The sequence below is a fragment of the Wasmannia auropunctata genome, unplaced genomic scaffold (assembly GCF_000956235.1).
Source record: "Wasmannia auropunctata unplaced genomic scaffold, wasmannia.A_1.0 LD335998.1, whole genome shotgun sequence".
Lineage (NCBI taxonomy): Eukaryota > Metazoa > Arthropoda > Insecta > Hymenoptera > Formicidae > Wasmannia > Wasmannia auropunctata.
Genome location: NW_012026892.1, coordinates 1,065,136 through 1,079,391, shown reverse-complemented (window position 1 = coordinate 1,079,391; position 14,256 = coordinate 1,065,136). Strand labels below are relative to the sequence as shown.

The window sequence follows — 14,256 nt, the reverse complement described above, 5'->3', positions numbered from 1 at the left end:
ACAACGACCTTTTCTGACAGAAACATGGTGTCTACTATGGTTGGTAAGTTTCTTCAAATCACCTATCCCATTCCGTAATCCTCTAAGGCGCTTAATTGCGTAATAAATGAAGCTGTAACTGCGAGAACACGTCGAAGAAGAGGAGGAGGAGGAGGAGGGAAGGGGAGAGAGAGAAAGAGAGACAGAAGCAGATGTAGGAAATAAAAATAATAAATTGTTGTACAGAAATACTTAATCTTATTTTCATAAAAAATGTATCATACTTTTTGATTAAATTATGCGCAAAATCAAGAAAAGATCTTAATCTCGTCGATCGATGATGTAATTGATCCGGAATCTTATAACAGACGGCTTGAAATAACTTGGATATAGCGATAACTGTTGAGGTATGCGATTAATATTCAATTCGAGGAAAGAGATTCCGAATAAAATAAGAATCATTTCATAACTTCCTTCCTTCCTTCTTTCCTTCAACGTTCGATTTGGTCCACTCTTTTCGAATCGATGTGAAACGAAGAGACCGACTTGAGAACGACGCAATCCAATACAGGACAAATCTAACGATTCGGTTTTCATGGCCAATCTCGCCTGCATCGACGTCACTCTGGGTTGCTTCGTCGCTTTTATGAAGCACTTACATTTACGAGCATTACTTTGAGAATCGCCCGGCGGTAATAAAATAAATTATTCATGCCGGCGCTTATGTGGCCCTATTCCGCCGATTATGTAAACGTTTGCGAAAGGAGCTTTGTCGATGCAAACGATGTTCTTATAGGGGGTCTTCATTAGTGCATCGCCATGCCCTTAGCTTTAGCCAATTAACAAAATGAAATCGCGCACTACTAGTCAATCTTGCCTCGGTAATTATTTCTCCTCTGTATATCGCTGAAGTATGCAGAGGCAACGCTTTTGCTTCGATCTATCAGCTTTTTTTGTGCGAATCTGCGCACTCAAAGAACTCGAGATTACGCCATAATTGGCCCAGATTGTTAACAATAGCAACTCTCTCTACCTTCCTGAATACTATTTCATTGGTCACTCGTACACATCTGTCATAGCCCGCGCGTGCGTGTGCATTGATTTATATATCTGTATTAATATTTGCACACGGGATGTTCTCGATTAACCGCGCAATATTGATCGATCATATCGAAACAGATTGCTGCTTTTTTATGATGTATATTTCTGTGCGGAATTTGAGAGAAATATATAGGAACGCGTATGTATTTATTCATAATTTGTCAATAAAGCGAACGTTTCACATAACATTTCTTAATATAGATAGAGGTCTCGTCTTTTCGGCCGAAGTACATTTTTCTAAAAAAAAAAAAAAAAAAACCAATCTATCAGAAATAATTGATCGATATTTTTGTTACAATTTGTTAACAAAATTAATAACAAAAAATTTGAAATCTAATTCGTTGGCAACCGGGCAATAGCAAGTTTATTTACGTTTCCCATCCTGTGCATTGTATTGTATCATTTGGCGAATTAATTAAAACGTGCAAATACACACACGCACGCGCGCGCGCGACACACAGACACACAACTTAACGTTTATATTTATTCAATTTCAAATAGTAGATCCTTTTATATAAGCATTTCAATTGTGTTGTTTAGTTATATCAAATGTAATTATTAAATACTTAGTTATTAGTTACATAAGCTGAAAATTGTCACAAAAACAATTCTTTCATGTAAAATCCTGTAAAATTTTCCGGCGATTTCGTAACGACCCTCATACATCCACATGAGTTTCATTTGACTCGCGTTGGAGAAACAGAAAGAGCGCATACCCTGCACCAAAGTACGTAATCGTGAAAAAGAGATTCTAATGAGCTCGCTCTTTCATAGGGACGTTGAAGCAATAGCGGTTACCGCCGTTCTCTAGCAAGATTTTATTCGCGATCGCAAACCAAATTTCCGATAATTGCTGCCCGCGCCGTCTAAAATGATAATTAAATTTCTGATATCAGTAATCCGCGTGCAATTACCATTGTGATCGTAATGGCGATTCGGGCGCCAGAGTAAGAGAAGCCGTGTGCTCTTGCGTATAGTTTTCCGTGAAAAAGATCTTCGTGGATAAACGATGCAAGTTACCAAAACTGGATTAGCGGACGAAAACGCGCACACCGCGTACACGTCCTTCCCAATCCCTTAACTCCCGCATGTTTATGCACGCGCGCGCGCTGAGAAATTACACGTCTGCTTTTTTAAGCACGATAAATTTCGAGCGCGAAACAAGCTAAATCATGGTTTCGGTTTTAAGTACAATTGCTTTCGTAGTACAGGCAAAAGCGATTTCGCTTGCAACGAAAACATTTTACTTGCAGTAGGGGGTGCAAACGAATCGTTCGAAATAAAAACGAAAAGTGTTTTTACCTAAAACAAAAGTCCTCTTTTTTTTTCGTCGTTTTATTGCCCGCGTTTCAAACAATTTATTCAAAACAATTTATTCAAAACAAAATCGCCTTTTTTTTTGCTTTACCTTTAAGCCCGTGACCAAATGTAAGGAAGAACGTTTCGTTTCTGTATTTCGAAACGTTCTCGCTGTTTACCTTTATGGAAAACGCTCTTCACGCGGCTCGTCGACAAAAGAAAAGAAATCTGTACACTCCCTCCTTTCTGTTCTCTCCCGTGCCGAGATTATACACGCGTTGTTTCCGTTGATGTGTCGTTCTTTGATTTATTCTCCCTTTCATTATTAAGTTTGATTCGATAACATTCACTTTTACGCCTTCGGCGAACGACCTATTTAACCGACCGTCCTTCAAGTCCGGAGGAAAGTTGAATTACCAGAGAGAACGAGTTGGAAAACGTGGTAATCGAGTTTTCGTTGGACGTCAGTTAGATCCATTCGCGGGTAACGTGGCGTGGGCATACGAAACAATTAGCGGCGCACAATGCGTTTGACCGAATTGTTTGGAACACGCGAGATAATCCATTAATAGAAGTAACGCGAAACGTCGAAAACGCAAGTGCGATAATTAGATTTGAGTGGAACAAAGTGGATAAAACTTTATATTAAAATATTAATTGTAAAAATGTTTTTACGCTTTTAATAATAAAATAGTGTTATGCAGTTGCTTCTATTGTCTCTCAAACTTTTTAACTACATGCAAATTACTATGCAGTGAGTTAATTGTGAACTTTGCAAGAAGACCTGTGGAGGAAGTCTTTTCAAATACATTCAAACGCTTGTAAGAAATTCAAAATAAGATTTGAATAATTTTTTTATTTACGATGCGCCAATAATCCTCTTTTTAATATCTTAAGAACAGTTTTGATTATAAGAATATTAATTGAGATGTCTCCACTAAAAAAAAAACTGTTAACAATTACTTTGACGATTAATCTTAATTACACTTGAATCCCATTGATTGACTTTAATATCACAGTTTCAGAACAAGTTCAGAACGAGAGAATCTATATTTTCCTCAGAGATTGTACAAGACAAGTCATTTTCGTTTCTCAATCTCAAAACTTTCTTCGCACCCCGTAAACACGTGTGTTCCCTTCGGATTTCTCGTGGATTACGCTCGAACGAAACAATTCGCAAGAGGGAAAAGCGCGACGATACTTCTATACACTGCCGAACGGTCCCCGTTGCCGCGGATCGAACCGTAATTCCGTCGCACGCGCCGTTCGAACGTCCCGCCGCCGCGCCGGTGTGGAGCTGCCAGCGCGCAGCCGGCGTGCGCAGGTGCCACCACCGAGACCAAGAGAGAGCAGAGCGTGCGCGGTGCGGCGGCGCCACTGGTGGCGCACGGCGACGTAGACGCGACACGACGCGACGCACGGTAGCGCTGCGCATCGTCGGAAGCGAGCGGTGGGCTGGCCGGAGGCAGAAAGAACGAGGACCGCGTTCCGCCGAGGTGGTGCCAGTTTCGCAGTGCCGCGTAGTGTAGTGTTTTTTCTCTTCCTCTCTTCGCCGCGCCCTTCTCTCCCCCGCGCTTCCGCGTGCCGAGTGCAGTGTGCATCGATGAGGAGACCGCCCGTACCTCCCCCCCCGATGACTGAATAGTGTGCATTTTAGGTAAATCGTTAGGAATAATTTCTCTACTGCCCTTCCCCGCGCGCGACCGCGCCCCGCGCCCCCGTCTCTCGCGAGGCAATGCGACCGGAGCCGCGATTACTGCTACGACGACGACGGCGACGTTGACGATGTTGACGACGATAATGATGACGATAACGACGGCGACGATGGCGACGACAACGACGAGGAGGAGGAGAGGAGGACGCTCTCCGCGACGGAGAGCTGTTCCGTGCGCCATCATACCGGACATGCCGGCGTGTTCTCAACTCTTTAATATCACAGCCGTGAATCAGACATACGCGATCTTGTGAGCCGAGTCTCGGGGACTAGCGATGGAAAACGGAAGAGTCGAGCGTGTTCATAAGAAATAAAAAGAATAAAAAAAGAAAACACGTGGATGTGGATTACACAAAGGGGAGACTCGGTGTTCTCTCGAAAAAATTTTAACTGCCGCGTTTGCTCGATCCCTCTTTCCTTCTCTGTCTCTGTCTCTCTTTCTCTCTCTCTCTTTTCTCGTATGGCGTCGAATTACAAGGCGACGGCGACGCTCTTGCCGGCACGCGCCGCGCCATGCAAGCCGCCGAACAACGACAACGACGATAGTGACAATGATTACGATAATCTTGTACTCGTCGATGCGCCGACGTGCATAGCTCCGTCTCGTGCTCTCGCGACGGCTCGTGTCGCGTCTCTTAGGGCGCCGCTCGTAGTCGTCGGCCGAGAACACCGAGTCGATAGCGAGGCGGCGGCGGAAACGGCGGGCACCGCCAGATCGAAGGGATCGGCTCCCGTTTGAAGCCTTAGTTGCACTTGGCTGCATCGACGATCCGGATTAATCGCCGCGCCGCGCCAGCGACCCGCGTCACCCGCCTTGCTCTCCGCGCGTCGCAATCGTATCGTATCGCGTCGTCCGGCTGGCCGGTGGGGTGAGGAGATGCGGTTGCCCAACTTCGTCGGACGCTAACCGACGTCGTCGCGAAACCCCCAGCACCTGCCGCCGAAACTGTATCGCGATTTTCGGCTAACCCAACCTCCTTCGTGGTTAGTGATTATCATTTTCGCGACTACACCACCATCTGTAATACGAGCCGCGAACGAGTCGAATTAAACGACGCCGATGTAAACCGGTGTCCCCGAGCCGGGTTGTATCGACGATTCCGATTTAAAGTCGAGTTAGCGCGGTCGTAATTTTCGACGTCTTAATTTTCGTGCTCGTCTTTCTCGTCGAATCTCGTAAGTTCGGGACACGTTGCGTATCTCCCTTTGAAAGTCGAGAATAAAGGGAGAGACAGAGATAGAAATAGAGGGAAAAAGAGGGAGAATTCGAACGGGATTAGTTGTTGCACTCGTTGCAACCGGCAGTCGTCGTCGCCGCCGTCGATCGTCGGGCATCATCCTAGGAGGAGGAGAGAGAGAGAGAGAAGGCGAGATGAGAAACGGGCCTGTCCCGAGTCTTTAGCTTTCCGCCGCGACTGTACATCGCTTCTGGTCGACGACTCTCGGCATGCATCTGCGTGCCTTTTTCCACACGCTCGATACACACGCGCTTCCCGGCGCGGCACGGCACGGCACGGCGCGACGCGGCGTGGCGTGGCGTGCGAACAATGCCGCGTGTTTTCTTATCCGCATCGCACGTTCGATCCGGGGAGAAAAATGCCACTCGCTTTTGACGCCACACCGCGGATGATGACGTGTGACGCCGGGATCCGCGATCCGTCGTCGTCGTCGTGAGAGCGCGAGACGCCGGAACGGGAGTAATGACGCGAACGACGAGACGATAACCGGGGGGACTTTGGACGGCGATAAGCGATTAAGATACTTATCAGGATACACGCTGGACCGCGCGGCGATACGAAAGGAAATGGCCGTCGATATTAACGACGACAGCCCAGTAGCTTCTTATCTTTGTGAATTCGATATTTCTCGAGTGACGCAAATATCGTACTAAGGGAAAGTTCCATAAAGTTCCTTTGTAAATTTGCACGCATATTCGGAGCACATTTGTGACGCGTGCTTCCTCTCTAAATATTCGTTCGCATCACGGCTGTCAATTCGAGAAATGGTGAAGCTATACTAAGCAGCTGGAAGCGATATTTCGATAGTTTGTCGTATCAATATTTGACGAATAACAATAATATTATTAATAATACAACAATAATGTTTCTTGATTAATTAGCAATTAATTATGATACGAGAATATTTAGATAGGACATACGGCGGCCCCGAATATGCCCCGAATATGCCCCGGTATGCGTGCAACATGTATAAGGCATTCATATTTCCGCACATGTACAGTCGTGCACAGATTGGTTGCGACACTTTTTTTTTATAGGTTTCAAAACGCACTAATATTTTGCAAATGCGAATCACGATTGGTGTTACACTGTCTCTAGATTAAATATAGTACATCGTGGTCCGCATTTGCAAAATATTAGTTACAATATTAGTTTTGCAAAATATATATATTATATTAAATATATATTAGAAAATTTAACCTATAAAAAAAAATATAACCGATCTGTCCACGACTGTACATACATTAGTAGACTGCGCATTCTAAAGACCGAAGTGTGAATGCAGATTGTTCCATGTTAAAAGTCCAGAAAAATATTAAAAGAAAAGGGAATGTTGCGGGAACTATATACATTCCGTATTTTGTTTTGTGCTAAAATGCTTCCTTTTTTTCGAAATCCTGATAACGAATTTTTTCCAATTAACAATTTTTGAACACAAAGATATTTTATATGATAATTTTGTATCCCTCCCATGCAAGTCAACTGTGAGTGATAAATAATCAGCTCATACTGCTTGATTGAATGAACAAATTCGATTTTTGTTCTCTGACATTCGTCGATTTTTGGATCGTATGTCTGCTGGATCAGCATCAGAAAAAAAGGAAGCCTCTCAGTATATTGCTGATGCTATATATACTTTTATTAAAACATGACGGTACGTGGAACTTTCGAGGGTTCGAATTTCTCGTTGCGTCAAGTGACAGTATGACAGGCTACCAGTGAACTATGTGTTCAGGGACTTAATCCTGCTCTCTTTACCTCTCCGTGACTGTAATCGGGCCGATTGCAAGCGGTATTGTGCGATTTAAGCAGAAATTATCTCCTCCTTTTCATTTCGCTAGATTTAAATTTATTTCGACGAAAAACGTCCGAGCGCATAACTGTGTTAGGATTGTAAAAGGCTTGTTTACGAAAATACGGGAAATCGAGTGTCGCAACATTGAAAATTCAAATCCGAGAATCGGTCGATGCACACGATCCATATATTCATATTAAGAACTGAAGAACCGATGATTAGATAAATCGAATTTAAATCCTTCATTTTACGGAACTGACGAGTCAGAAATGCGCGGCATTTTGTGAACAGGAAATTCTTTATGATAATTTGTAAGAGCCGGTTTATAAGTAACATAAAAACTCGTTTATTTTTCTCGGGAATCGTATCGCTTTATCGGGAAGATTTCGCACTGTCGCGCGTCTGTCGGTCGATTACACGCGTCTCATCTCGCGAGCTTTCCATTGTCGATATCGAAAATTTATTAGTAGCATATTTTATTCTCGTATTAAAGAATTTGCTTAAGAGTGAAAAATCGACGGGAAGTTTGCTCGGTGACAATTTTACTCGAAAAATTTCGCTCGATGTCGTTCGCGCGCGAGTGAAGAATTCCACTTGGGAAACTCGAAAAAGAGACTTATAAATTGGTGAATGCGCCACGAGACGTTTTAGAAGATCAAGTAAATTGCGAATAGATCTGGATCCGCTCGTGCGCGGGCCATTTCGCAATTGTGCGTGCAACGACCCGTGCGGACTCCAGAGGTCCCCGATAAATTGCAGAGAGAAGAATCGAGTAGCACAACAATTATTTCCACTCTCCCCCCTTGCGTGTGATTGGCCTTTTTTTGGCCGAAACGACGACCACGTTTAAAACGACCGCCACTTATGTTAAACGCACGCGTAACGGAACGCAGATCGCACTAAATTCCACAGTTCAATTGCATCGCGAGCCGCAGTAGAGCGAGACGGCGGCGAGTCGGCTGCGTGGCCGATTAGAGAGATATAACGAAGGATAATATATATACTCCGTTTCTCTCTCTTTCCTAAGTGCCCTTGCGTCGGCGCGCTCGATACGCGTTCTCGGCATTTCCTCCGCGCCGCGCCCGTCCGCATGACACGCTTAAATCTCTGCAAAATTGAATAAGATATTCCGAGTACACAAAATGATCGAGTTATACAATTAGCCCGGCGTCTAAACAAAAAAGTTGTATAATGATTGCATTACGGGGATCGACGTAAAATAAATAGATAAAGAGGCTTTTTCTTTGCGCGACGAGCGTCTCCTCGGGATACGCCATACGCGGGATCGTGTAGCGAACGTAATTGGGTCGAAAAAATGCTAGAAATCTCCGTGGCACTTGTAGACGCAAAACTAATATCTAGAGGGAGTCGCAAGAGTTTCCAAGCGACGACGGCTTTGGAAACTTCCGTCTGGGACCGAAGTGACCAAGTAAACTTTTGCACAAAGCTGTCCGCGAAACGCGATAAACGTACGCAGCCTAGAAAACACGTTGCGGCTCTCCGTTCCTGCGACGTTAAGTCCTCCCGGCTTTGTACCGTACTTTATACAAACCCGTCAGTGTCTGCAAACACTCGAGTCATGTAGAATCAATGCTCGCGCGAGGTTCAAGATCCGCGGTTACGCACGATTTTCGCATTTGAGGCGCATATCTCGAGAATTCTTTTTTAAGATTTAGGCATAAAAACATGTTTCTCTGAAACGTAATTTTGCATTGTAGAAGAATAATTCGATTTCGACGATTTCGCTGTATGCAACTTCTATTTGCGAACGTTGAGAAATTGTGAACATTATACAACTTTGCCGTATCTCTTCGCTGCTTTCCATCGACCGGTAACGGAAAAATTTTTGACGCTGATAATTTTCTTATGCACGCGTGCATGCGTGCGTGCGTGCGAGAAATAATAAATGTGCACGACCAGAAAATGCGTTCTGCGTATAGCTCGTAACGGACCGACCGAGCAAACCTGTCTCGCGTCGCGCTCGTAGGGGCCCCCCCATTAAAGAGAAGGGGTACGGAGGGGCGCGGTGGTGTGTTACGTCTCCTTCCTTTAGAGAGGGAACGGAATATCTCGGGAGAACCTCTCTTCTCGAGCCAGGTTTCCAGCGGTCTATCGATCGGCTCAACAACCGGCAGTAGCCGTAATTAACGTTAGCCGGCTGAAAAATAATGCCGCGGAATGCGCCGCTCGATCGCTCGCGAGTATCTTTTGCTCTTTAAAACCGCGTTGTTCCCTCAAAACCGCGTTATCTTTGTGTGTTCCGTCGTCGTGATATATGTACACGAGGGATCGAAATTCTTACAAAACTTACACACGCACGTTTATTTCTTCTCGTTTAATCGACTTTTCCGTAACGACATTTTACACCCTCGATGTGGAATATTATAAAATAATTTACATTGTAACTGTATGTACGCGTTTTCGTGTAATGTCTCGACAATTTTCGTATTTTGTTTTTCTTACGCAGTGCTCGCTGATGTAAAGATCGAAAGCCCGTCACGTTGCGTTCCGCGAAAAATCGTTACACGCTTCTTTCTTTTATGCTGGACAATAAATTTTATTTTCGTTCGTCTGATTCGACGCGTGAAAGTGCACCGCGCCGAAATGAGACCGTGAACTCCGGAAAATTGATGTTTTATTTCACTCAGTTCCACCATAAGCGTTACGAATGACGGCATAATTTAAAACTTGCGGAAAGGAGAGGTCGAGCAAATGTTACGGTCTTTTCGTCTTCATATTTCACGATGTCGGATAATCTTAAAGAGTTAAAAATTTCGAAATCAGCGCGAAATAAGTGTTGCAGATCGATAAGTAACTTTATTTGACGAATGTAAATAATAATAATAACAGTAATGATAATAATGAAACATAAATAATACGACGGCTTCGTGCATAAAATAGATCCACTTGATTATGTTATGTAGACTCAGTATAGTCCCGTAATTCTCAAACGGACTTACTAAGTTAATACAGTGCGGTGTATCGCATTCCCGGAATCGCCGCTCCTCGACGGCTGGTTGGCCGCGCGCTATTGTTATGCTAATTCCGAAGTTTACTCCGAACCATTTATTTCTATGTGAATTCAACGCCCCGATAAATAAATTTCGCCACGATAATCTCCCGCGTCGTATAAATCAAACTCAACAAATTCCATCATCAATTTATTGCATATGTCATGCAATCGTGATCGGTATTAATATTGATTGTGATTGAAAAGAGGTATGTGTCACGGCATACCGTTAGCTCGAAGGTAAAAGGGCGAGTAATAAATAGCGGATAATTAAATAAAGAACGAGTAGCAATTTACAATGATATATTGCGCGACAGTGCGAATTATCCGCGCGAGCGATGCCTTTATCTTCAAAGTACCCAAAGGGTGTCTTTTTTAATTTTTATTTTTGAAAACTAAAAGAGCCTTTTTTGCCGAAATGTAAAAATATACAGAAAAGGGAAAAAAGCAACAATGGGTGACGTATAGTTTTGTAACCCAAATGTTTCTCTGATTCCAGTACGAGGACCGAGACTACCTGGGAGCGCTTGAGGAGCACGTCCCCCGAGACTCCCCCGATCAAAATCACTCGCCTAACCTCTCCCCTGTCCTCCTTGCCCTCCTCCACATCCTTCCCCTCCGCAAACGTCGAGAAGGTCTCCAATCGAAGCCACAAGATCCGCAATCACACGATGGACGGCATGGACAACAAGCCGGTGTTGAACGATGATCCCTCGGTCACCCTGACCATCCGCCTGATTATGCAGGGCAAAGTAAGTTACTTGTTATATCTTGGCGCAAAATAATTTCATCGAATTTATTTAATGCGAGTACGAACGTTTAAGCTGAGTTTAAATCGGGCGTTTCGAATCGCTGGGCATGTTTATCGCGCGTTTTAGCGTCGCTCGCTCGATTTATTTCGCATGCACTCTTTTCTCTTTTTTTCCCCCGACTAATCCAAAGTGCAAAGCATTAAGCGTTTTATAGGAGATTGCACAAGGAATTTAATGTTCTCTTTAATACGCGTATTTTTACATTACGCGGATTTTAATGGTTTTTCACGTAAATATTTTTCAATCATTTTCGCGTTTCTTTTACATCAGTTCTAAATTCGGTGACCTAAAATACAATAAAATTGGAACAGAATTTTTTTGTATTAACGCTAACATTTGAGATTATTACTCGCGTGTCTCGTTATGAAATTAGAAAAGCAACAGTAATAAGATAATGCATTATCGAGGGCGGAAAACTCGTATGTGCGAATGTATGTGCGTATGTGTACATTGTGGGTGTGCGTTCAAAATCTCGTATCAAACAACCTCCCACTGGATATCAATTGATATCCGTTTTGTAGAGTCGCGTTGGTTCGGCGAATAAATCACATTTATCGTTCGTATCTCATTTCGGAGCGCATGCTTTTCGACGGTTTGCGAGACGCGTACTGCTTTAAAAAAAAAAACATTAAAGGCACGCTACAACTATTTCTGATAAAACGTTTCGACGCGTGTCGATACGTTTTGGATTTATCGCGTTCGCGTTAGCGCGTGAAAATATCTACAGCATCCGCCGCTCGCTTTCCGGACCGCTGTGCGATGTATTTGCCGGAGTTCCAAGGAAAAGACATAATTGCTTAGCTGGCGTGGCGATGATAAATTTCAGACGCGTCACTCGCGGTCCTCACTGTCACTTACAGTATGTTCTCTTTTTGACAATTACTGCGAATTATTTACGAGAGGCCGACCGCGCCTTTCGACACATTGTGGCTGGTCACAAGCGACTTCTGGCACGTAACATAATTCTTCCATCGGAATGGGAAAGCTGAGCTTATTTTACATCAGCCAGACATCCATTCGTGTGCAGGGAACGGGGAATTAGAATAACGGAGCTTATGATGGTCTCTTCTTTTTTTTCCGTTTAATTAATTTTTACGGGACCGACGTCGCTCGATTCGTCGCGGATTTGAAGTCGATACGGGGAACGGAAGCGCGCGGAAGATAAGGTCTCGGAATTACGATGTTATTACCGTCCTTTGTTCACAGATCAAAGTCATTATCACGGAAATAAGTTTCACCTGCGATAAATTGCGTTTAAGGATTAACCGCGTTGGTTCAGATAACGTCGCTATCGGGGTGACTTACAAAGGTCATTTGTCATTACTACGGTTGTACGTCGCGCGACCTCTCCCACTGAAAAGTGAATTGAACGTCCTACGATTCTGTACGAGTAGAAGCTCATCGGAATCATCGTTTCGACCGCTCGCGAGGCAGACAGACAATGTGTCCCGAAGCGTACGAGCGTTTGACGCGCTGCCAAGAATCCGGAGGTTGTTGTTTTTCGCGTAAACTACGTTGCGATCTTCGTGTCGCATAAACTGGTTTTTGCGAGATTTTTGTATCAGAATTTCTGTCTACGGAAAGCTCGATGAGAAATCGAGCAATTGTCGGTTATCATTTATCAATAGCGCGTGTCTCGCGGCACTTAACGTCTCGAAATTAGATTCATGTTACGTCGAAGTTTATTGGATATTACGCAGCGAATCGAATTTGCGACGTGGAATTGAATGACTGCCGCATCCTTGGCAATAAATTTGAAAGCGGTCTTTGCTGCGATAAAGACGCGTGTGTAAATTCCATTGTGAACGCGGTTAGGAGCTGCTTGATTACTTGGCGAGAAAGGAAACATCGTCTGTTCGTTGAAATCACGTGATTTTCGAGCTGGGAAATTTGTGCGTTTTTTTTTTTTATAATCCTTTGAGTCGCGACGAAAATATTTAAAGAGCGGTCTCTCTCATGCGGAGCCTCGGTTGGCCGACTCGGATACCGGGAAAATGGAGAACCGTTGTAAAGATCATGCGCGGGAATGAAGCAGAGGGCAATTACACGAACGTTTCAGTTGGACGGTGACAAGGGGTGGAGGAGAGGTGCACTCGTGGTTATCGGCAAAAGCAATTTTCGTGTTACAACGTTTCAACTCTTTGCCCTGCATGTTACGTCTTCCCTTTGTGGACATCTACGAAAGTGGCACACCCGCTATGCGCGGACGTGTGCCCCCTTTGTCTGAGATTTCATTCTCAGTCATCTTCGGTGAAGAATCCGATTTTTAGTCCGATTTAAACCGTCTCGTCGCCCTATCACCGTTGATCCACGGTCCGTGAAATCGATCTCTTCCGGAAAACCTCGCGATTACAGTGATTACCGATAAGTTAATCACACATATTTTACGATCAATTGAGAATTTACGAGCTAATATAACGTGGAAAAAGGAACGGAGAGGTATTCCAGAAAGAGGGAGGAGCTCCCAGAGATCTTATCTCAGAAAATACTTCATCCTATTGAGAGTGAAAGTTTCCTCGTGGAACAGCACGTAATTCGATGCGAATATCAATTACGTCATTATCAATTACGCCACGAGATTATCTGCGAAACGGAGTTTCTGCGGAGAGAAAAAAAAAAGGTTGCCCCGCGCGCGGAGGCACACTGGCCTTCCGCGGGACGAGTGTCAAAGTTTATTTAGCCTGCACTCGAAGTCTATACCCGTTCTGGGAACACGTCGCCTACCAACGTTTCTGCTTGTAATTAATTATCGCGAGGTGCAATACCGCTCGTCGTAGCACGGAGTAATTAATGTTCGCCGTCTCGGTAATTAATCGCGCCCAGCTAGACGCCGATGTCCCTTTCGATGCGCAAGATCCTTTTCGCCGGCGATCGTACATCTGCCAAGTTTTACAATTCGCTGTTAAACGCTTTCTGGGTATTAGTGCGACGGACACGGGTGCTAAATTCAGCAGTTTTCCTCAACGAGGGGAGGGAGGACTAGCTCGATTTTATTAGCCCGATCGGATTATGCGCGAGATTTGTGACAAGACAACGCCAAAATAATTCGAAGTACTTTTCAAGCTAACGAATGCTCCGGGAGCAATTAAATTGAATTGTGGAAAGGAATTCCGACATTAGAAAGCTGAGAAGTAAGAGACTAGTCTTACACGTATACATATGCACGCGTATGGATTCGTGCTCAAGTGCGACATAGGAATTATTGCATATTCCTGCATGTTTGAACGACTCCTCGTGCGCGCCTATAGAGCCGGGCGTGAGGGTCAATCTCTCTCATCCGGCGTGCATCTCTTCCTCGATCTTTTTTT

General features: G+C 44.3%; 1 protein-coding gene across 3 annotated transcripts in view; it reads left to right on the top strand.

Annotated features, from left to right (window-relative positions):
- LOC105453586 (poly(rC)-binding protein 3) overlaps window positions 1–14,256 on the top strand; it is a 98,574-nt gene that overhangs the window by 63,238 nt on the left and 21,080 nt on the right. For all 3 annotated transcript variants that reach the window (XM_011695672.1, XM_011695670.1, XM_011695671.1), the window contains exon 4: window positions 10,636–10,888. In XM_011695672.1, coding sequence (XP_011693974.1) covers window positions 10,636–10,888 — 253 coding nt within the window. The remainder of the gene's footprint in view (window positions 1–10,635; window positions 10,889–14,256) is intronic.